This window comes from Myxocyprinus asiaticus, chromosome 25, assembly GCF_019703515.2.
Source record: "Myxocyprinus asiaticus isolate MX2 ecotype Aquarium Trade chromosome 25, UBuf_Myxa_2, whole genome shotgun sequence".
Classification (NCBI taxonomy): Eukaryota; Metazoa; Chordata; class Actinopteri; order Cypriniformes; family Catostomidae; genus Myxocyprinus; species Myxocyprinus asiaticus.
In genome coordinates, this window is record NC_059368.1 from 39,607,104 (window position 1) to 39,631,159 (window position 24,056).

Below are 24,056 nucleotides of genomic sequence, written 5' to 3' on the forward strand. Positions count from 1 at the left end.
TTTTTTAGGTTACAAACTGGTAATTACAAGGGTATTATGCAATAAATGTGGTTTATGAGGACATTTCTAGTGTCCCCATAATTTAAATAGCTTAAAAACATACTAAACGATGTTTTATTGAAAATGTAAAAATGCAGAAAGTTTTTTGTGAGGGTTAGGTTTAGGGATAGGGTTAGGGGATAGAATCTATAGTTTGTACAATAAAAAAATCATTATATCTATGGAGAGTCCTCATAATGATAGCTGCACCAACATGTGTGTGTGTAAATTTCCTGATTTTATAAATGATTAATTTGAAGTTCATTCTAGTGTTCATCTCTGAATTTGCTATTTTGAAATCAAATTTTGAAATTAAATGAAAATTCAAACAAATGAAAGTTAAAGTTACAAGGTATGTCTCAAGAATCAGTGTCATCATATTCAGTGCTGGTCATTTATTGAGGTAAACTCAACTTTGGAATTGCTTCTAGCTATACATAATATTTTTACTGTCATTTCTAATCAAATGAGTGTAATATTTGGAGCTCATGTGTCCAAAATTCCTCTGTGAAGTGTATTTTCAAAAAGAGCCACACGATGGCAGCATCAGTTTACAGAGAGAAGGCGATTGCTCAGAGAAAGCTGAAAATTATTGTAACTAATTTATTTGTTCTGCTACTTGTTCTGCTGGTCTGTGCTCTCAACATATTTATATTCCATTTATGTGCTCACCTTAACCTCAATTTGGAAATTATGAGTTGTAAATGTGATTTATAATATAACAGGTATTTTGATTCTTGTAATCTGTACTTTTTCTGTAAGTGTATGTGTGGAGATCGTAAAACAAATGATCAAGATCTTTTTTTTTTTTTAATCATACCATTGAACAACCACAGTTTCTCTTTAAAGTTCCCTCTATGCTGCAAAACAGGTTGACAAAACGGAATATAAAGATTGCAGGTGTCTAAAATTAAAAATGTATAATGTACACTATCAATCAAAATTCAAACGTTTAGACACACCTACTCATTCTTTATTACATTTTAAAACAATAGTAAAATTATCACAGTAATCAAAATAACACAAATGCATGGGGATGTGAATTATGTAGTGAGCAAAACATTTTAAACACGCATTTTATCTTCTTCAAAGTAGCCACCCTTTGTCGCAATCACAGCTCTGCACACTGAGAGAACAGGTGCTTTTTAAGCAGTATTGAAGAAGTTCACATGTATGCTGTTGACTGCTTTTCCTGCCCTATTCCGTCTGATCCAAAACAAAAAAAAAATTATTTTGTAAAGAAATTCATGCAAAATGTATCACAAAAATAAGTTTAAGCTTTTAAACATAGGCTAAGCTATTAGAACGATGGCTCACAATTCCCAATAAGCAGTCTGTTACATGGATGTGCTGTTGTTACTGAGAAATATCAGACCACTAGATGGCGCCATTGACCAATCAGAATAGACTGCAAACTGAGAGCAGTGTAATAATATTCAGATAACTAGCTATAGACATGCAACTGTTTAGGTAACTTTAACTTGCTCAGTAAGGTGCATTTCGTTGCTTAGCCATAATAGTAGTTGACCTGAAAGAGGAAACTGACTGTAGAACAAGACCATTTGCGCTAACGCCATATGTCAATAAAATGTGTCAAGATGTCCTGGTCATTTTTATTTTCTTTTTTTATCCCCTTTTCTCCCCAATTTGTAATGCCCAATTTCTCACTACTTAGTAGGTCCTTGTGGTGGCGCGGGTACAATTGCCTCCGCTTCTGAGACCCACGCATCTTATCACGAGGCTCGTTGTGCATGACACCGCAGAGACTCACAGCATGTGGAGGCTCATGCTACTTTTCGCGATCCACGCACAACTTACTACGTGCCCCATTGAGAGCGAGAACCACTAATCGTGACCATGAGGAGGTTACCCCATGTGACTCTACCCTCCCTAGCAACCGGGCCAATTTGGTTGCTTAGGAGACCTGGCTGGAGTCACTCTCAGCACACCCTGGATTTGAACTCGCGACAGTCAGCGTCAATACTCGCTGAGCTACCCAGGCCCCCTGTCTTGGTCATTTTTAACCAAATCAAATCAAATGAAAAAAAATGTTTTTTAATATTTTGAACCATTGCAATTTTTGCCATGGTATCAACAAAACAAAAAAATAAAGAGATTTTTTTTTATATTCAATTTTAATTTTTGGTCGGGCACCCATATTGTGCTTTGTGCCGTTAGATGTGTATGCTTCATTTTTTGCACATTTTTGGCATTGTGACATTATTTTAGAAAACCTAAGCACATTTAACCTCCCAATTCTCATTACTGTTCGGACATTTTACTTTTACTGTTCCCGTTGTTTTCAATATTGATTCTCATTACTATAACAGTTTTACTTTATTACAGTCACAAAATCTGTTGTACAATCTTTTTTTGTTTTATTAAAATCAGCAAAAACAATTACATAAAAATAAAGGCAGTACCAAGGGAGTACTATATCATTTTTTACATAATTATGGTTATGAAAATATCATAATGACCATCATTTTTTCCATTGCAGTAATGAAAATTGGGAAGTAAAATGTCCGTAACTGCCATGAAAGTAATGTCACATGTAAAAAATCTTAAAGGCCCTAAAGTAGGCTTCATTTTCAATATGCAAAATATAATTTCTTTATTATTTTTTAAATAGGACCAGGGCATTTTCTTGGCAGGTTTGTGAGAATCACTTTATAACACCGTCAAACCTTTTGGAAACATTTCAAAATGCAAATGCATGAGAAATCGAACTTGCACAGCCAGAAGTGTTTGCGTTCACATACTTGCATAGTGAATCTTTGAATTCCTAGAACTGCATGAACATTTACAGCATTTAAAATCTAACCTTGTTGACTCAGCAATTGGTTACACATTATAATTTAATCTCTGCTGACTGTCTGATTGTGCACCAAACTTTCAGTCTCGACTGATTTAGCAGTGCATTCGTTTTTAAAGCCGCATCTATACCTCGAACACACACGCACCACATCTGGAAACTCTTCAAGCCCTTGTGAGGCTTTATTGCGAGAGAAAGAGGGGCAAAGCTTTCCTTCTCTGTGAGATGCTGTCTTCAAGGCATCAGTTCATGTGATTTGGTTTGAATTTATAAACTCCAATCTAATCTCCACCCTGACTATCAGAGCAGGCCTGTTACTCATTTTTGGGTCGTGACCCACCAGTTGAGAACCACTGGCTTATACTACTATTTGATCTAGTATAAGAATTTCATGAATTAATAAATAGTAAGATTTCACACATATTTGCTTTTGGAAAGTGTCAGAAACTTGTCTCTCATGCAGATGACGCTATGTATTTTCGCTTTTATGCAGGTCAGGAAAGACTTCGTCAGTTGTCAGAAAACACAACCTACTTTCGCAGGAGACTCCACGAGATGGGCTTTATCATTTACGGGAACAATGACTCCCCTGTTGTACCCTTGATGCTTTATATGCCAGCTAAAATCGGGTCAGTGTCTCTTTTTGTTTGAATGAATCATGGATATTGTATGTGCTGAAATGTTAGCTAGATGGTTGTCTTTTTGTTTTTAAAGAAAATTTAATTGATTCAGACTTCAAGACGCTGTCTGATGGTATTTTATTTATTTATTGTTTGTATGTTTGCTGTTCAGAGCGTTCGGGCGGGAGATGTTGAAGAGGAACATTGGTACAGTGGTGGTTGGGTTTCCCGCCACACCCATCATTGAGTCCCGAGCACGTTTCTGTATCTCTGCTGCCCACACCAGAGAGATGCTTGACACAGTGAGTAACAGTTATCCTTAAACCTATTAACTCTCTGCATTTATATTTGTGTTCAATATTATTGTATTTAATTAATTTGTAATCATTTAGCAATGCTTTTGTCCAAGGCAACTTACAGATGTACAGTATATACTGTATATTTCAATTAAGGATGTCTCATATAAATGTCCATGGTGTTTTTGTGCATTATTCATGTGTTTCTAAAGAAAATAAAAAGTTTTTTATATATATATATAATTTTTCATTAAAATGTAATAGCTTTCTCCTCTGGAATGACTCCTCTGTAAAATTTCATTGTCATTGTTATTTTACATAATGTGAAAAAATGTATTCTATTTACTGTAATACAAGAAAAATCTCAATGTCATTGTCAAAAATCGAATTATTATTAAAGGGATAGTTCACCCAAAAATGAAAATTCTCTCATTATTTACTCACCCTCATGATATCTCATGTGTGTATGACTTTCTATCTTCAGCAGAACACATTTGAAGAAAAACTATAAAAATATCTTAGCTCAGTAGGTCCTTAAAATGCAAGTGAATGGAGATTTCTCTTTTGACAGTCAGCATAAACATTATCGATACAACTCCAGCGCTTAAATTAATGTCTTCTAAAGTGATATGATCACTTTTGGTGCTAAAAAAGTTCAATATTTCAGTACTTTTTAACTATAATTGAATGCTTCCGAGAGAGTGGAGTCCAAGCGGTCTGTCATGTGACATATTCCGTTGCCATGATACAGAAGTAATCTTACAGTTGAGACATCCAGGATGAGCACACAAATGCACCATTATGAGTAAAGAAACAGATAAATACAGATCTAAACCAAAAATAACCAAGCTAATGCACAGCGTTCCTCCTCCTCACTTGTAAACAGCACTGCTCTTCCGGCTGTGACACATATGCATCAGTTCTCACGTGTTTCAATTGCCAATGCAATTGCATCAAACGCGCATACCACTGCAGAATGGAAGCATGATTTAGAGTTGAAAAAAAAGGACTTAAATATTGATCTTTTCCACACCAAAAGTGATCGTGTCGCTTTAGAAGACATTAATTTAACAGCTGGTGTCGTATGGATGACGTTTATGCTGACCGTCTGTGATTTTTGGAGCTTCAAAAGAGAAATCTCCATTCACTTGCATTTTAAGGACCTACTGAGCTAAGATATTTTTCTATTTTTCTTCAAATTTGTTCTGGTGAAGAAAGTCATACACACCTGGGATATCATGAGTGAGTAAATAATGAGAGAATTTTCATTTTTGGGTGAACTATCCCTTTAACAAAATGAAAAATAAATAAACTTTTAAATTTTATTCAGTAAATTTTACAGTACTAATATTAAAAAACATTATTCTCATTTTATATATGCATTGACATTACCGTGATGCAAAAGAAATAAGCAACATCTCATTCTCATGAAATGTGAAAAAATATATATTAATTAAAAGATACAGTACATTTGTAAGGTACGATTGCATTTATACATTATAAATGTTAGTATTTGACTGTGATAGCACTGATGTTTTTATGATTTTCATTATATTTCATTAAATCGTTTTTTTTTTACTTTAGATTTTAGGGTGATATTTGACATGTAGATTTCTTTGTAAGACTCACCTAAAAATCAACAAAGGTAACAGGGAGAAAGAGAGAAGAAAATTTGTGAAAGATTAAAAGCAAAATAGCGCTCAAGTGGTATTGTTCCGTGTATAGTAATATGACTAAGTAACATCAGCTGTAGAAGCAGAGTGAGTGAGTTTTATTTTATTACATCTTTCAGACTAGTTCTTGGGTAACTTCACCTATCTAGCTCTAAGGGAGAAGCAATGGTTACATGGTATTTTTATGTAAGATCTGTCCTGACCCAACCCACTGCTGTCTTTAAATCACATCAAGCACAGAGATCGATAATCAGTGTTCCTACAGACGTTCATCTACGAGTCACTGAAACTGTGACTCACCTCACAGTCAGCCAGAGTACATAAACATTAAGCAAACATTTGTTCAGGCAGTAATAATCCCAGCATCTCTCCTTTACTCTCTCAGGCTTTAAACGCCATCAGTGAAGTGGGGGATCTACTTCAGCTGAAATACTCACGAAACAACAGGCTCAGGAGCGATGAGACTGACTATTTTTCATACCTTGAGAGTCATCAGGACTAGCACTTTCCAGCCCTCCTGACAGACTGACTGCATCTATCTTCCACCTAGGCTTTCCACCCCAGAGCAACATGTTCTTCTTGTTCGTCTGTTTTGTTTGTTTAAATTATTTGTCGTTTTCATGGTTATTAATTTCTGTGGGCTTATACTGATTGTAGCCCACCGATTGACCACATTTCAAGTCTTACCCCTGTGGTCAGAAGCCAACATTCATTTCATTGTGCAATATCAACAGTAATTGAAACTTCATATCTCTGTGTTTTTATTCCTGTATGACACAGAATAAAATTTAAAGGAACAGTTCACCCAAAAATTAAATTTCATAATTTATTCACCCACATGTCGTTCAAAGAATATGCAATGACTTTCTTTCATCAATGGAAAACGAAAGGGAAGTTTTTGAAGAATCTTCAGACTTCTCTTTTTCATACAACAAAAGAGGACAATGATTTTTCCAGTCAAGATTCAAAAAGGACAATAAAGCACCATCACAGTAGTCCATATGACTTGTGCAATATATTCCAAGTCGTCGGATGCCATACGTTAGCTTGGTGTGAGGAACTAACGAAATTCATCACAAAATAGCTCTTAAATGTCATTTTCAAACCAACCCACAATGGCTTTGCTGTCCTTTAGGGGTGTAACGGTTTATCGTGGCACGATACATCGTGGTTCTAAAATGTGACGATGGGCATCGTGGAGATTGGACTTTTTTATTATTATTATTTTAGCGTCTTTTCTATCCAATACATACAATGTTTTTAGTTCCACTACATCTCTGATGGATCATTCAGCACTTTTAAAAACAGTACTTTTAGCTACATTTTAAAGGAAAGGAACTGTTTTGCATGTGTCTTTAAAGTAATAATAATAATAATAATAAAACTTTCTTAAAAATCGTAACTTTCTTGATTTAGGCTCAGTTTAAAGAATTGTGAACTAAACCAAACCGTGAGTTCAGTTTTGCGAACCAAATCGTGAGATGAGTGAATCTTTACACCCCTACTGTCCTTGTACAACCTGGCATTACGCATCTGAAGGCATCATTTTTTAATTGAACATTAGCGCAAATGAGATTTGAATCATCGGAGGGGAAGATTATTAGTGAATAATGCCTTAAATTTTGACTTGTTCCTCACACAAAGACATCAAGTGGCTTCAGAAAACTTAGAATATAGCACAAAATCATATTGACTACTTTTATGATGCTTTTTTTTTATGAACTGTCATTGTTTGGAAAAGAGCCGTATGAACTAAAAGTATCTTCTTTTTTCATTCCAATAACGAAAGAAAATAGTACAGTTTGGAACCACATGAGGATGAGTGAATAATGGCAGAATTTTCATTTATTAGTGAACTATACCTTTTTTTGAGGGGGGTGGGGGGGAAGACTAACTCGATACATTAGTATTTTGTTTCAGGCAGTCCAATCTTTTCCACAGTTCAAGACAAAGTTGTGTTCTGTTGAGAATGAGCTTTTAATGAGAAATATACTTATGGAGAAAATGTATTATTGTTCAGCAGTAAATTAGAGCATTAATATTCATAAAAATATGTATATCTATCAAAAGATTGACAGAGATATTTATTAATACACATATATATAGTATATTTGCATTTCAATTGTCAAATACTAGCTTTGTGTAGGTCCACAAAACTTCATAGCAAATCTTTTCAAAATCCCGATTTCATTGTATACATGTTATCAATGTCTCCATGGCCTTGAGGAATATTGATAACCTTTTTACAGCTTTATTGTTATGGGAAATGATTTACAGTTGTCAGTGTTGATCATATGTTCTGTATCTTAATTTGATTTGACTTACTTTAATATCTGTTACTCACTGACAATTCACATATCTGACAATTTCGTCTTAAGTGTATGGTGTCTTAGCCAAGAAATCTTTCATGCCTTTGCATAATTTTAAACAGACATAGTCTGACATGTTTCACATTTTATTATTTCTGTCTGTTGCTTACAGACTGCAGCGAATAGATGTTCATGTTGCCTTTTTATTGTTATATAGCTGCTTTTGACTTTCTATTTTTATGTTGAGAGTTAAAGTAATGTTATCTATTTTTAAGAATACTTATCTTGTGTTCCTCACAGAAATGCTAAATACGGGTCACTGATGTGAAATGAAGTACTCCGTTATGTCTGTATGTATGATGGTGTGGCTTACGAATGACGGATGTAAATTTTTGTTTTTTCTGTTTTTTATCTTCTTTGTTTTCTGAAGTCTTGTTCTTAATCGGACAGGCAGCTCTATATATGTCTCTGAATGCACGGGACTATATGACCTCAGAGCTACTGATGACTGTTAAGAGATGCAGATATGACGTTGACACAGGCTATATGCATCAGCCTCTACAGATACAAGTAAAGCAACCGAGCTGCATTCGACTGTGAAACCAAAGGGCATTCCACAATGTGTTTGTTTGTCTCTTACTCGTTTTCAGTTTTTACTTTCAGCAAATACACACGCTCTATCACAATTTTCCTCTGTGTACTTGCATAAGAAATCGTGGCATTCACTGAATGTGGTTGTTTAATCATTTGTTTTAACAGATAATTAAATAATATAAGAACTGGAAGTGTCAAAGAAAACAGTTGTTTTATTTCATGTCTATGAGACAAGTTAAATGTATGTCATAGTAATTAGATAAGAATGGTATCGTAAGAGCTTTCAGCAGGTTCCAGTTGCTGTTCATTGCCGTGGTTAAAGTAACCTTTATAAATAACTACTTTAGAGCTTTCTTAAAAACCTCACAGCTCAGTTTGCTCTATTGAGGGAAACTGTCCATAAAATTGTGAGATTAAACCTTTTACTTGACACTCACAGATTTAGACTTGTGTAACAGACAATGGTGGAATAAAGAAAGTACAGTCTGCTTGTTTATGCAGAACAAACCCATGACACATCTGTTGCAAAGCCTTGAAGGAGTTTATTTTGCTGTAATACGCAGCTACTTATCAAATAAATAAATGGACATGATGTTGATTTGGGTTTAAATTATTTTATATCGGAGTTCAAAAAAAGCATTTAGCAATACGAGAGACATAAAAATAGCTTGGCTATGTAGGAAATCTGATGCCAGTTTATAGGTCGCAACAAAGATATTTGACATCAGAATGGCAAAAGTGACCAATCAGAATCAGGTATTCCTAAAAACTGTAAAACATCTACTACAAATAGTAGTGTTTTATTACATGGTTACTTACCAAATAAATAAATTAACTTTAAATGTATCCCTAGTTGTTATCACTAACTTTCTCAAAGTGAAAATTCTTTCATCATTTAGCAATATAGGTGTGGGTGAGAAACATCAATATTTAAGTTCTTTTTTTACCTACCTGTCCAGTAGGTGGCGATATGCACAAAGAATGCAAATCGCCAAAAACAAAAGAAGACTGTTGAAGTAAAAGTGGAGATTGGTAGTAAACAAGGATTTATCTGTTTCTCATCCATGCCTATCAAATCGCTTCTGAAGACATTGATTGAACCGCTGGAGTCTTGTGGATCACTTTTATGCTGCCTTTATGTGCTTTTTTAAGCTTCATAGTTTTGGTCACCATTCACTTGCATTGCATGGACCAGCTGAGATGTTCTTCTAAAAATCTGTTTGTGTTCAGCAGAAGAAAGATAGTCATACACATCTTGGATGGCATGAGAGTGAGTAAATGATGAGAGTCTTTATTTTTGGACGAACTATCCCTTTAACGACATAATTAAAATCCTCTGTCTGTGTCCCTGTGCTCAGTCCTGAAGCAAAAAACACATTCAATCTTGTTTTCTAACTGATATGTAACTTTGCAAATTTAGGTGCCTCTCATGAAAACATTTTGACACATTTTACCCCAAAATCTAAGGAGAAAATTAATCTTATTTTAGGACCATTAAAAAATTACTGATATTACATCATTAACACAATGATTAATGGCTTTATTATTATTATTATTATTTATTTACATAATACATTAAAGGTAGCTATTCATCTTTAGCAAAAACATAGTTTCTTTTTTTTTAAACACGATATTGTTATTGACTGGTTTGAGATTCACCGATTTACTCTTGTTTTTTGTTTAGTTTTTTGTTTTGAGAGCATAATTATGGTAATAACGTATATTGATCCTATTTCTCATAAAATTTTATTGTCTGGTAACACTACCCAAATGTACCCAAAATTACAATGGTATTATCATGTGATGCCATCACTGTACCAACTACCAAGGTTCCACAACAGTACTTTTATAATGGATAAAGTTGAAAGAATGTTTGCATTTGTTAAGGATGTATGATTTATTTTAACAATGCATCACAAGGACAAGAGTGTGTTGTTGTTGTATTTATGTATTTATTTTTTTCTTCCCGCACTGGAAATGGAACCTGTCACGTATATCACTGTCTTTTTCACTACATGATGTGAGAATAAAGTATCAGTGATCCTACTCCTCCCACGGCATAGACTGACCCTATGGAGATCAGACCACCAGCCATGTTGCCAGTGATGCGTTATTAAGCACGCAGCTTATGAGCTCAAGCGCATCTTGCTGTCCATTTCATTATCTGAGATACTTTCATTTACCATAGGGGTAATGGACCGCCAATGACAATGACTTTGTGCTCATCTTAAAGAAAACGCCAACGCAGAAGAAAGTTTGAAACAGTTCAATGAAGGTGCATCAGTGCGCACAGAAGAGCAATGCGTAAGTAGAGCTGGAATACTTAAACAGAGATCCGATCAGTCCACATGAACAGACACAACGGACCAAGGTGTTTCGAGTGACATTTCGAGTGTTTTTGCAAGGATTATAAAATGTTCACACCTGTGCGAGTTTTGATGAAGTTTGGATGAAGATGAAAAATTGCGCATTGCAAAAAATCTTCACCGGTAGGCAAATCTGCAGAGCTTCCTAAACAAGTATTGTATATCCAGGACTGAGAATATTTAAGGGGTGTTTACTGGACAGATACGCAACTGCGCAAAATGTCGAGAGCGCGTAAAAGTGTTCGGCTGCTTGTAAGCGTGCTGCTGGCTGTTTGGATAGAGCGAGCAACCAGCTTCCCTACGAGACATCACCAGAGCGCAAACACTAGATTCAGACACGGAGTTTCCGTAGAGGTGAGTCCTTGTTGTAATGCCTCTTTGATGCATCCCATATACAGGTTGCCCATATATGCACCGTATAATATGCAGTGGGTAGCTTACTCACTGGAAGATCCAAATGCGCAAACAGACCAAAGAGTGCAAGTGGGTCATTGTATGAAATGGGTGCCATATCCATTTTAAAAGGTTATTTTTAAAGTAAGTTTGTGATTTTACACTTTCTCTCAGACAAAGAATGTATTTAAGTGTTAATATTAACATTGTGCCATTTCAAACTAAATTTTTAAACAGCAATGTAGCCTACAGAGAGACACAGTGAGTGAAAATGCTTATTTTTAGTATTTATATCATTTAATATGTTACAAACTTTAATACATTACATTTTCAGAACAAATTATATTATCAGTAAAATTTTAGAATGACTTAGAATTTGGCAAAACTTTTGCTTTAAAAACTACATGAACATAGCATGGACTCCACTAGTTTGTGCAAAACTTGATGATCCATGTTATCCAGCATGATTTGAGAACGTTCCAAAGAGCATCAAGGAAATATGACCTTTTGTACAAAGGAGTTTACATCAATATCACAAATTTGCTTACATTTAAATAGTTACCTAGAAATTATGCAGATTCTTGAATCATTTCTCCTTCATTTTATCCCATAATATTTCTTTGTTTCACATTTTTCAAAATTGTAAAACATTCTATTTATTTCCAGGTTTAACTGGGATTATAAATCCCTGATTTTCAATGTGGTCTCAGACTTGGACCCCACTGTGTGTTGAAATCGGTGTTGGGGAAGCTACTTTGAAACTGTACCTTCTCAAGCAACAAGCTATTTAAATAGTGAAACTACATTACAGACAGGATTAGTTACATTACAAGCTACTAACAAAAACTGCTAACTACATTGAAGCTATTTAAAGAAGAAAATCTTTTTAAATAGTTTGCAGTTCTGACTTAAGAGTTAAATAATATTACCTGATAGTTATACATTTAATTAGGGTGACATTAAACAAATAAGGGTGACAATCTAAAACTGAACATATACCTTTATTTTATCTATTATAGAGATAAAGAGCAGCAATTAACTAAATATTTAGTTAACATATTTAATATAAAATCTGTTTAAGGGCTGCACAGTGGCTCAAGTAAATTAATCATATATGTGAACTACTGTAGTTCATTTACATGAACTGTCCACATGAGTTCCCAGCGAACGAGTTCCAAATACTAAATACAAGTGAATCGTTTATTTTAACCAGTTAATTTATGTGAAATGTCTGAAAGAACCGATTCAGTTAAGTGATTTGGATACCCCAGCGCTACATGTGTGAGAGAGTGTACGGTTTAGGTGATTGCGTATGATTACTCACTTGGTATAGTGCTCGTTGGAAAATGTAGCTGGTTACTGTAAAAACTACACTATTTTAAAAATAGCTGAGCTTCTTTCACACTACTGAAACATTTTCAGTTATTTGCATCGCTGTTTAGTTAGTTTCTCCCCAACACTGGTTGGGATAAAACTATTGCTTCAGAAAAGTAACAGGGTTGAAGGTTCACTTGTGCACAAGGTAATGATGCAAAGGTTTACAAAAAACAACAACAAAAAAAACCCCAGAACTTAATGCTGATATTTCTACAAGTATCCACTCTTCAAGTATCAGTTGTCAGTCTCCCTGTAACAATTTGGAGAAATTAATTTTCAAGGACAGGCTGTTCCACAACCTAATGGACTTGGTTTGTTGATGACCATCAATGTTAAACCTACATTTAGCTTATGTGCCATGGGTCGTTGTGTAAATGGGCACGAGTTAAAGTAATATATAATGTGGAATGAACTTGGCTAACCTCCCGGGTAAAACGTTTCATCTTGTCCTGTTCCCCAAATCTTCAGTCACTCCGTCATGAGGACTTCCAAAAGCATTTCATATGTGGTTCACCAGTGACTGAGAAAAGGGTAAGAATTGTTGAGAATTATTTTTAGGTTGCTTATGGACCAACAGATTTACACTTTTTTCATTATTTGACCATGATAAGGGGAGGACAGAGGAGGGACTCCATACAGTACAGCAGTACAATAGTGAGGCCTTACATAATACTGGTAAAAGAAGGTGCACTCAATTTCCCTCACTCTCACAAGGTCATAGATCAGCTCTTCAATTATAATTTTTTTAGCCCCTCTTCTGTGTTAATGTGGAATTTCCTGCAATCTGGTCTCCTTTATCCTGTGTGTGTGTCCAAGGGGGCCACGTCTAACCTAAGGTCCTGCTACTCGTTTTTGTATATCTAAATGTCTCTTTTGTTTTTACATGTGGGGCGAGGGTCATCAAAGGGAGAGGGAATGGGGGGTCTTTGTTTATTGTTTTTCTTCACTGGTTTGAAAATGGCATGGTCCTGGGACTTTGATATTGGAGGTCACTTAAATCTAGGCTGCACTGTCGGCTGCTCTCCCCATGCACCAACATAAAATGTGTGAGCTGATCTGATGCATGTGTCTCACCAGAGAGCTCAATGGAGGCTGTGTGTGAATCAGATGTTTTTCGCTAGCACATAAGTCTTTGTTTCAGATTCTGGAATTCATGCCATATGTTTGTGATGTTGAGAAAGCCCACTGGCAGGACTCGCCACATTCCACCAGGAGAAGGGGCCAATTTTATAATGTATTAACAATGCAGAGAGAGTCCAGACCAGGGACAGAGAATGAGATGGCCTTGGACAGAAGTAAGGGATGTTACGAGAGATTTTGTTTCCATTATGAACATGTATGAAATTAAATTCTCAGTCTGTTTGTCTTTGTTCAGAGCCTTAGTTTGGGAAACAGCAACTAGTCTTGCACCAGGCCTCTCTTGCCAAGACTTAAACTACAGATTCAGGAAGGAAAGTGAAATTAGTTTTGTAGACAAAAATATCAATGTGCCACCATATTAATTTATTTCATTATAAAACTAAAATTTAATTAAAAACAAAAAAAAGTTTTTGAAATTGATGACTTGGACCAAATAATAAAGAAAAGCAGCCAATAAGTGCCAAACACAGATAAGAACTCCTTCAATACTGTTTAAAAAGCATCCCAGGGTGATACCTCAAGAAGTTGGTTGAGAAAATGTCAGGAGTACATGTCTGCATATTCTAGGCAAAGGGTGACTACTTTGAAGATGCTAAAATATAACACAGTTTTGATTTATTTTGGATTTTGTTTAGTCACAACATAATTCCCATAGTTCCATTTATGTTATTCCATAGTTTTGATGACTTCACTATTATTCTAAAATGTGAAGAAAAAAAATATAATAAAGAATGAGTGTTTCAAAACTTTTGACCGGTAGTGTATATAGATGCTCCTCTTTTCCAACAACACGATGCTGATGTGGGTGCCAGAGCCAATTCAAGAACCATTTCATGTGTTTCCACCAAAGAAAAGGTGGTTCTGGGTTGGAAAAATCACTTTTTTTTAATGGCACCTCAATACTACTGGTCTCAAACCAAAAACCAATGATATCAGAGGCCAGGGGTGGGTTTTTAGAACAACAGCAAATGTGTCTGGTTCAACTGATACAAAAACTAGATCACATAAAACTACATGCTACATGTAACTTGCTTTTAAGCAACTGGTTGAGGTAGAAAATATAAATTATATTGTATCCATTATGCATACATCAAGAGATCACCATATGCATGACATACAGTAAATCAACACAATATTTGTTTTTTGGTCATTAACATCTCTTTGACAAGTGAAGGTAACCTTGAACCAAAATGCTGCCATGCAATGTACAGTTAGCATTTATTGTTGCACTTTATGTTTGTTTTTCAGGTACATCCTCAGACAGCTTTGAGAGACATCAGCCATGACCATAATCTCCTGCACCAGCAGAACCAGGTCCAGAGTAATTTAGCAGACTCACATCATCACCAACACAAGTGGCCGCAGCATCGCTCTTCAGGTGTTCTTCCTCAGCCTGAGCCCAAAGAAGAATCCAAACCCTTTATCCTAGACTTCAACAACTTCCCAGACCTGGCAAATGCGGACATCAGCTCCCAAAACCCAAACATTCAGGTGAGAGTACAAGAGTGCATATCTCAAGTTGTCAGACATCTCTTGTGAACCCTGCTGAAAAGACCTTCTCAACCCTGTCTGGTTTATGCTAGTTAGTGCTGGTCTGGTCTGGCTGACCAAGATAGTCTTGTTGGTTAAATTAACAAAGAAGTCCGGTGGGGACACCAGCATCCCATTTTGGGGACCATCGTCCAAAACAATTCTGGTCTTTTCAGAAGCTTTAGGATATAATGCTTGTGTTGTCTGTCTCTATCTCTACTTCAAATTCTCAGTCTTATTAAATACCTACAGAGCAAGAACTTTTGCATGAGTCCAGACATTTTATGCAAGGCCAGATGTAATAAGGCATTATGGGTTCCTCCTCTCTGAAGCTAATGTCTAATCCTGTCTAATCCTGACATTGGCCTAAATGGATTTCAGCAGCATCCAGAGTGAGTCATCACTCCTGATGGGATGTAATTAAGTATAATAAGTAATCTCATTTTGAGATGAGGAGGAAGTAATTCTTCTTGATTTGATATTGAGCCTGAGCACAAATTGAGAGACTCGCTATGAGTGACTCACTGGAGAGACTCCGTCACTAACTGTTCTCAAGCCTGGAAGTGTGACAATACTCATACAGCAAGATTTGTCTTCATTTCCTTCATTAGCTGTGTAGTGAAAGTTCTTCAGATTACATCCAAAGTTTTCTCCCATATTGATTTAATTCTCTGTGTACTTACTTTGCATCATTGGTTGTAGGTGACCATAGAGGTGTTGGATGACCCTCCCGTGGAAGTGGAGATGGACCTGATTAAAGAATGGAACAATGACTGGCCCACATCTTCCTCCTCTCCTTCCTCTACAGTAGACTGGCTGGGCGGGAAGAAGCTGTTTTGGCCGTTGTTCTGGGGTTACACAGATGCAGATTTAGACGAGGATGGCACAGGCCAAGCAGTGGAGGAAGAGGATGACTACACACTGGAGTATGACAGCGGGGAGCCACTGCCTAGTGGGTTGGGCGTGGAGGGTGGCGATTGGGAAGCTCCATTGACTCAGGGGTGGAATCCTGCTCAAAGCCGTTATGGTGAGCATTGCTATCAGAATCCCTCTTACTGCAGTTTCCTTAATGCAGAAGTTGTAAGCCTTTCATATTGGAATAGAGCACATGCAACTGTCTTTAGCTACAAGAGACCAGAATTTGCACAACCGGAACTTTGCAACAAGATGTACAATCCACAGATGGTCTATGATGTCAAGGATGAGAGACAAGAGGGTGTATAGCTGGAGGAATTTACTCCATTTAAGACAGCTGAAGTGTGAACTGTCAGATAAAGGTTATTTGTAGAGTGGCTGAAGGAATTGAGAGATGTAGAGGTTGGGGTGGAGGAGTACATTGAGCTGGCTGTTTCACAGCATTGATTCTGACCAAGCACGCAGCCGGCGGGGTATTTGTGAGCGCCGGACCTTTGAAGTAGACACTGGTCCAACTCGGCATAGAAGGCCGCTGTTTGAAGATGGGCCCGATCCGCTCACTAATGGCAGCGTGTTCTCTTGGACAAATAAGCCAATGCTTGTGTTCAATTAGAGTGCAGACCGGGAAAATAGAGTGAGAGGGGGCATTCGATTATATCCCGTGGGATGGGCCTCGGACTCTGCACCCCCCTTCCCCCTCCACCTCAACACACTTTTCCAGCCCACAGCGGCTGAGTCTTTTAAGCCTGTTCAAGAATTCTAGGCTTTTCAAGGCCATGCATAACATTATGCTCTGTTGTTTTTTTGTCTTTCTCTCCAGGCTGTTGTCTGTATCATGGTGGGAATAGAACACTTTGCGTTGTAGCTGTTCAGTCCATTGCTGACAAGAATGAAATGGGATGGGGAGTTTAATTGGAGTGGTCAAGGAAAGACACAGTGATTGAGTCCTTAATCCAGAGATTAAGGTTGGCCTTAATCTAGTCTTGTTAGGACCAGCTCTCATGCTTACCCATTCATATTGTATGACTTGGAGGTGAAGAGAACATAGTTGACAACATCATGACTGTAGAGTTTTTTTATGTAAGGGAAATTTTGCTCCCACAAGATTGCAGACTTTAAGAATTTAAGACTTAAACTTTAACACATTTTCTGAAAAAAAAAAAAAAAAAGTAGTATAGACTTTTTGCCTGAAATGGGACAGGATAGAAGTGCCAGGAAACAATAGGAAAAAGTGGGAGGGTAGAATCTGAAAATGACCCCAGCTAGATTCAAACTCAGTTCACCCGCACACAAGCCACCATGCAACATGTCAAAGCATGTGCATTATCCACCATACCATATTCCTGACCAACATATTTTGTAGTTGTAAAACAGTAAATGTTTTTAATTGGGATTTTGAGTCAAATTCCATTGATTTAGGAGATACATAGAACATGCTAGAGCAAATGACCGCTTGTTTACCCATCACTGTCTGGGCTATATTTTAAGACCACTGCGTTCCAAGCTCAGTGCTATGTGATTTGTCATATGTGAAAAGTGGGCATGGCCATGAAGTTTTGGTATTTTTGTGCAAGCATGTGCTAAGTCTAGGCCTAAGTGGGTTGGCAAAATCGTGTGCACACAGCCCAAGCAATAAATGAAGACAGACATTCGTAAGACATTGATAGTTAGTGTAAATGGACTGTATGCATAGGTGCAGATTTATGTTCTTACAGTTTGGTGCCCTGAACAATCGAGAGGAAAAAGGATGCAATACCTACTGACTAGTGAAGGAAAATACTTAATAAGGCGAAGTTTAAAGTTTTTTTTTTTTTATGACTGGTAAGAGGATGATTCAGAATGAAATAAAAAGAAAAACTTATATCAGATTAGTTTAAAATTAAAATGCTCACTGCATAACATCATGTATTAACTGCAATTGTCAGGGACATACTTTATTGTTTCACTGTAATTGCAGAGCATGCACGTTGATGCACATTTTTCAGTAGCACATGCTGGTGGAATCACCCACCTGTAAATGCACATACTGAGTTTAGACTTTGTGCTGAGAATAGACATGGTTCTCAGACGTTTAAGCGCAATGACTTATTTCTCACAAAAATAGCAATTGGACTGCTGAACTTCATTTAAATGGACCTCTCGTTTATTTTTGTGAATACACCCACTGTTTGCGTGCATATGCCCACAGATAACGTGAACATTCCCACCATGCCAATTTGTGCATTGCCTATGCACAAAAATTCCAGTGTGCTCTCACAAAAATTTGATAAGACGTAGCGCACATAGTGCTATGCCTAACTCAGGTATGAAAATAGAGCCCTCTGTGCATTGAAAGCAGGGGTTCAGGAATTGGCTCGCAGCATCACCCTTTTTCCCAGCTGCCACTGACATATGGTTCATCACATGAAAAACTGTTCCTGAAATTGACAGTCCATGAGCCATGGCAGCCTATATGTTGCATATTAACAGGGAGTCATGTGCCAGCTGAGCAACTGCCATTGAGATGAATGGAAATAGTAACATATAGTTTTCTTTAAGTATTATAGGCCTCCTTGATTGGAAGATCATCTTTCAACATTCAGATCTGTTCAGTTTGATAGGGCAGAAATCCCTTTCTCTGGTCATTTCTGCTTTAACCCCTATTTTAAGACTAACCCTGTGGCTGTTGTGGGTTTCTTAATCTGGGAGTTGTACAAAGCCAGTTAGAGTATTCGCTAAGCATATGCCTCCTTTTCATCATCCACTAGTCTGTCTGTAATCAGTGTGTGTGCAATATCGTTAACACTCCACCCAAATTTAAGTCAAATATTCAAAGATGTCAGTCTCTAATCTACGCTCTGTAATGCAGAACAAGAGGGTGAGCACATACAGTATGTTGTCCTTCTTTTAATTCATAATCTGCTGTACCACCCATACAGTAGGCCTGGTATGAATCTCTTTCAGCTTGCAGCCATTAGGTTTGTTGTGAGAGCTAGCATAACTAGATTGTTTTGCATTTTTTGAAGAAAATGCGAGTGGTGTTTGTGCTAGGGTGTTGTGGGTGGATGCTAGGGTGTTGCTATGCAGTTGCTAAAGTTCACTTAGTGTTTTTCAGCTATGTGATTATATGGGTGTTTTGAGTGGTTGCTAGGTGGCTGTTTACTGACCCAAGTCAAAATAGCCCACCCTCAAGTCCCTGATATTCTGGTCCCAAGATATAGTTCAGGTCTCTTCTTCAGTCTGTTTGATTTTTTCCCACCTTTTTTCATCATCTACCAAGCAAAAATTGTAAGTCTGATCACTAAGAAGACTGATAGCATACCTCTCCTTAACAAACAACATGATTTGAGGTGTCATTCATCATGTCTGTAGCATAAACATGTAGGACGAGGTTGCACCAAAATTTTGAGCAATAGCAGTAGTGGGGCTTGCTATAAATGTTTTAATGTATCATTCCTGTCCTGTCAGAAGAGAAAGAGGAGGAGGAATGGAGTGCATGGACTCCCTGTAGTGTCACCTGTGGCAATGGCAACCAGACCCGCTCACGCTCCTGTGGAGATTTCTGCACATCTACTGAGACCCGAAGCTGTAACCTCGTCCCATGCCCAGGTTAGTTTGACTTATGTTTACTGCACTCAGGAATGTATCTCTATTTTTCTAATTGAAAGCCATTTATGAAATGTATTTATTTTTCAGATGATTTGAACAGTGTGGGCGATGTCTTTCCATTTGAGATGGAGAATGGTACAGAACCTTTTGGCATGGGTAAGTACTAGTTTTAGGTTTATTGCAATTGGAGCTGTCAATAGATTCAATTAATTAATTGACTATGTGTTTGACAGACCAAAGGAAGACAGTGGGCATGTTCAGAAAAACTGTTTGAAAATAGTCATCAATTTCTAAACGATTAAGCCACTAAGAAGGTCTATTATTTCATGATAAATGAAATCAAATGATCATCATACAGAACAGACTGAAGCAGTTGTAATGTCAAATCAATCAAATGTCATGAAAAACTTGACATATTTAATTAATCTAATAAGTTTATACTTTAACTTTGGCAGCCCTAATTGTAATACTGTATACATAGTTCACCTTCTCACATTTAAATAGCTGGGTTTTCTTTATCTACTACATAGACCTTAATTAATATTTTCTTCTGGTTTTAATTTTAAAAGGTTTAATTTCAGAAAATAAATTTCTGCAAAATGAGTGAAAAATCCCATAGAATTAAATTGAAAATGTCCCCAAATATATCTAGGGATCAGGATATCTAGAGACTTGGCAATGGTCTCTTTTTAATGGGACAGTAAGTAACCATCAAGCAACCATTTAGTAATGCCCTTGTAACACCCTAGCAATATCCTTAGTAACCACCCAAAACACCCTGACACTGCATTACTGTAATATAAATCATAAAATCATAAAAATTTTATATTTTTTCCCTTATTCATTTATTCATTATTGTGGAGAAACCAAATGCATTTTGACCAAATACAAAATGAATATACATTTTTAAGATTTTTTTGTTTTTGTTTTTTTTACCCCACCATAACAGGAGGGTTAAACCTTTATTAGGCAAATGACATGCTGTCAAATCAGCCTATAGTTAATTTGGCAAATGTACGATCTATTTGGGTGTGTTTGTTCTGCAGATGTTGATAGCTGTGAGAAGTGGTTGAACTGCAAGAGTGAGTTTCTTCAGCGTTACCTGCAGCATGTCTTGACAGAATTACCCAGCTGCCCCTGTACCTATCCATCAGAAGCCTTGGACAACATTGTCAACCTGCTAGATGCGAGACACGACCGGACCTTCCAATGGAGGGATGCAAGTGGCCCAAAAGAACGCTTGGACACCTACAAGCCCTCTGCGCAGAACTGCTTGCGCTCCACTCTCTCGCGAGATGGCACCACACTGGCTGCCCAGCATTGCTGCTATGACGACCATGGTCAGCTAATTACAAGAGGCAAGGGGGCAGGCACCCCCAATCTAATAAGCACAGAGTTCTCCCCAGAGCTGCATTTCAAGGTGGATGTCCTGCCCTGGATACTGTGCAAAGGAGACTGGAGCAGGTTCCATGCTGTCCGTCCACCCAATAATGGCCTGCATTGTACAGAGAACCCCCACCAGGACATCTTCATGAATGAATTAGAGGAAGCCAGAGAATATTGAGGCACCAAACTACTGTCCCTTCTCTGACCCTTACGTCCTGCTATGGTGCTCAACATAACCTTATAAAAAAAAATTATAATAATAAAAAACAGTTTCTTTGCCAGCCGGATAGGTGTGCAGTATAAAACCAGTCTTGTCTCATGGGACGCACTACTATTACTGTGTTTGCAAAGCATGGCTTCTTGCCAATTAGCTACTTATCTAATGTTGAGGAGTTTTTGTGGCTAATGGTTTAAAAATGGTTTCCAGTCTGCACTCTTTTGACATTTGACTGATGTAAAAGCACTATTTGTGTATCCAAAAATTGATAAAAAATGATTTAGTAGCTGTAAAGCATGTTTCATACAAGCCTTTGTTTTTGTTTTTTGTTTTTGTTTTTGCAACCACATATTTACTTTGATATCAGTGCTGCTATTTCTGTAAAAATGTGACAAATCAATATCAATTTAAATAGTTTTTGGAAGCTAAATCCAACCAAGCTGCAAGAAATGTATCGAGGTGGCTGGAATTCCAGGCTGAGGAACATTAATTAAATATGATCAAACTAATTCTGATTATTTTGTGGCATGTACTGTATAGCTTTCTAAACTTGAAGAAAGTATTTGTGTACAGCCATTTTGCAACAGTTTCTGAGATTTTCAGTAATGTCCATGTGTGAGCGCAAAGAATCTAAAAATACAGTAGGTAAATTTGTCTGGCACCTTCTGTGTAACATTTCAACAAATATCACATATCACAAACACTTAATCTCACCTAATTTAATCTACTCAAAGACCAATAACACCAATAAACAAACTAGTACTGTTTTTCTTGTTTTACTAGTCTCCCAAAGCCCCTTCATGAAGGTGTCCCCTAGAGACTTATGAGTATGTCTGAGAGTGAATGGGCACATTTTCACTGCCAACTCAGGGGAAATCTCTTCATAACAATCAATGTTCATTTAGCTCTTTAATAGAGTTTCGATGGAGTCTGTAATTTCAGATAGCAAACTAGCAGGCAGAGGTAAATGGAATATTAAAAATGGAATATTAGAACATTAAAGTATTTCTGATTCAATACTAGTTAAACTCAATTGACAAAATTTGTGGCATAATGTTGATTACAACAAAAAATTATTTCGACTTGTCCCTCCTTTTAATAATAATCGAGGTTACAGTGAGACACTTGCCATGGAAGTGGTTGGGCCAATTTTTGAAAGGGTTTAAAGGCAGAAATGTGAAGCTTATAATTTTATAAAAGCACACATGAATTCTTCTTTTAAAACTATTGTATTATTTTAGCTGTAAAGTTGTTTAAATTGTCTATTTTACTGTCGTTTTAGGGTTTTAGCATGTTCGGCATTACATCACTATGGCAACAAAGTTGTAAAATTGTGTATAACTTAACAGAAAAGGTTAGTAAGCTATTATATCACACTAAAATCATGTTAAAATGATTTTTCTTTTTTCTTTTTTTACGTCTTGTAGCTATACTTTTGAAATAGTGAGTATTTTAGCATACACGGATTGACCCCATTCACTTCCACTGTAAGTGCCTTACTTAAACCCAGATTTTTCAAGTCGAAATACATTTTTGTTGTAACCAACGTTATGTCGCAAATGCTGTGAATTAAGCTTAACTTGTACTGAACATGGAATATAACTTTAAGAATTTACATTGTTACAGTGTGGTACTTATATAATGCTAATGTGCTTTTTTGACACATTGTTGCGAATGTGCATTTGCTGTGTTGTTATTGCTGTTGTTTCTCATGCATTGTTGGGAACGGTTGCAGGGGAGCTATACTTGCTCAAGACCTCTTATTTGAAAATATTCTTTTCATGAGTATGCAGACTGTGTATGCACATGCTATGGCTGGCACTTTATTTAACATTTATTCAAATGTATATCTGTGTGATAAAGCAATGTTATCTGTATTTGTGGTGTTACTGTTGTGAATGGATTACCTCCCATGGTCATTGTTATATTAATGAAAATGTACAGTAATTTTCTGAATTAGTGTGTAGGCATGTGATTGTACAGTATTTATTGTATTTTTATCACACGTTTGCTGATGCTTTGAACTGATCAACCATTCATATGGTGGACACTAACTTAAAAAGGGAAATTGTGTCACATCTCTTTAACAGCTACAAAATTACTTGATGTTCTATGTTGATTTTGCAAGTTGCAAATTCTATTAAAACAAATACAAAGATGGGTTTAAAAAAGCTTTTTGCTTGTTTGTCTTTATATGTACATATAGTATGTCAATGACAACAAATGTTGGTTAAGACCAGAAGCCAGTTGCTAGAAGGTGGAGGCAGTGGGGTTCCCTTACGACTCAGTACACTTGACATTGCGTAGCTACGCATAAGGGAGTGCCTTTATACACGACCTTGTTGAAACCTCTCTACAATAACGGCAATATTCTAATATCGGCTATGGTGTTTGAGCCCCGCCTGTTTTGGCACGAAACTGTCCGCTATAAAAACAGGTGCACAAACACCATTTCCTCAGAATTTCTTCCTTCAAGACAGCGATCATCTCTTGTCTAGAAGCCCTCTACCTTCGCCATCGATATACACGAGTCAGTGGGCGGAATCTTCATGGGAAAACTTTCCGCTCCCCTGCAGTGTTCCGGCGAACATCACATCGCCTCGCTGATTGACACTTCACTGGTGAACGGGCCTCAGCATCCTGATTCCCCGCAGCGCTTCGGCAGGATTTGTGTATCCTTACAAAGCAATTGTATATTGTGTATTGTATACTTTGTGATATAAATATATATTAATTTATATATTTATATATCTAAAAGAGTCACTTACATGTCAAAGACATCGTTCTGTAAGTGTTCC

General features: G+C 36.8%; 2 protein-coding genes across 3 annotated transcripts in view; both read left to right on the forward strand.

Annotated features, from left to right (window-relative positions):
• Positions 1 to 8,946, forward strand: part of LOC127415820 (serine palmitoyltransferase 2-like) — a 52,547-nt gene extending 43,601 nt beyond the window's left edge. For both annotated transcript variants that reach the window (XM_051654795.1, XM_051654796.1), the window contains exons 10-12: positions 3,348 to 3,483; positions 3,647 to 3,776; positions 5,829 to 8,946. In XM_051654795.1, the coding sequence (XP_051510755.1) occupies positions 3,348 to 3,483; positions 3,647 to 3,776; positions 5,829 to 5,945 (383 nt within the window). In that variant the 3' untranslated portion in view covers positions 5,946 to 8,946. The remainder of the gene's footprint in view (positions 1 to 3,347; positions 3,484 to 3,646; positions 3,777 to 5,828) is intronic.
• Positions 8,947 to 10,694: 1,748 nt separating this feature from the next.
• LOC127415835 (isthmin-2-like) lies at positions 10,695 to 23,414 on the forward strand. Its single transcript, XM_051654818.1, has 6 exons — positions 10,695 to 11,066; positions 14,871 to 15,113; positions 15,855 to 16,179; positions 19,515 to 19,655; positions 19,743 to 19,811; positions 20,702 to 23,414. Exons 1-6 carry the CDS (start codon positions 10,932 to 10,934, stop codon positions 21,217 to 21,219), a joined length of 1,431 nt encoding a protein of 476 aa, XP_051510778.1. The 5' UTR covers positions 10,695 to 10,931; the 3' UTR covers positions 21,220 to 23,414.
• Positions 23,415 to 24,056: the final 642 nt, after the last annotated feature.

Excerpts from the sequence above, each read along its gene's own strand:
- LOC127415835 (XM_051654818.1), top strand. The coding sequence starts at position 10,932 with ATGTCGAGAGCGCGTAAAAGTGTTCGGCTGCTTGTAAGCGTGCTGCTG. Across the intron at positions 16,180-19,514 it reads TCCTGCTCAAAGCCGTTATG|AAGAGAAAGAGGAGGAGGAA; the intron begins GTGAGCATTGCT and ends CTGTCCTGTCAG. Across the intron at positions 19,812-20,701 it reads TACAGAACCTTTTGGCATGG|ATGTTGATAGCTGTGAGAAG; the intron begins GTAAGTACTAGT and ends TTTGTTCTGCAG.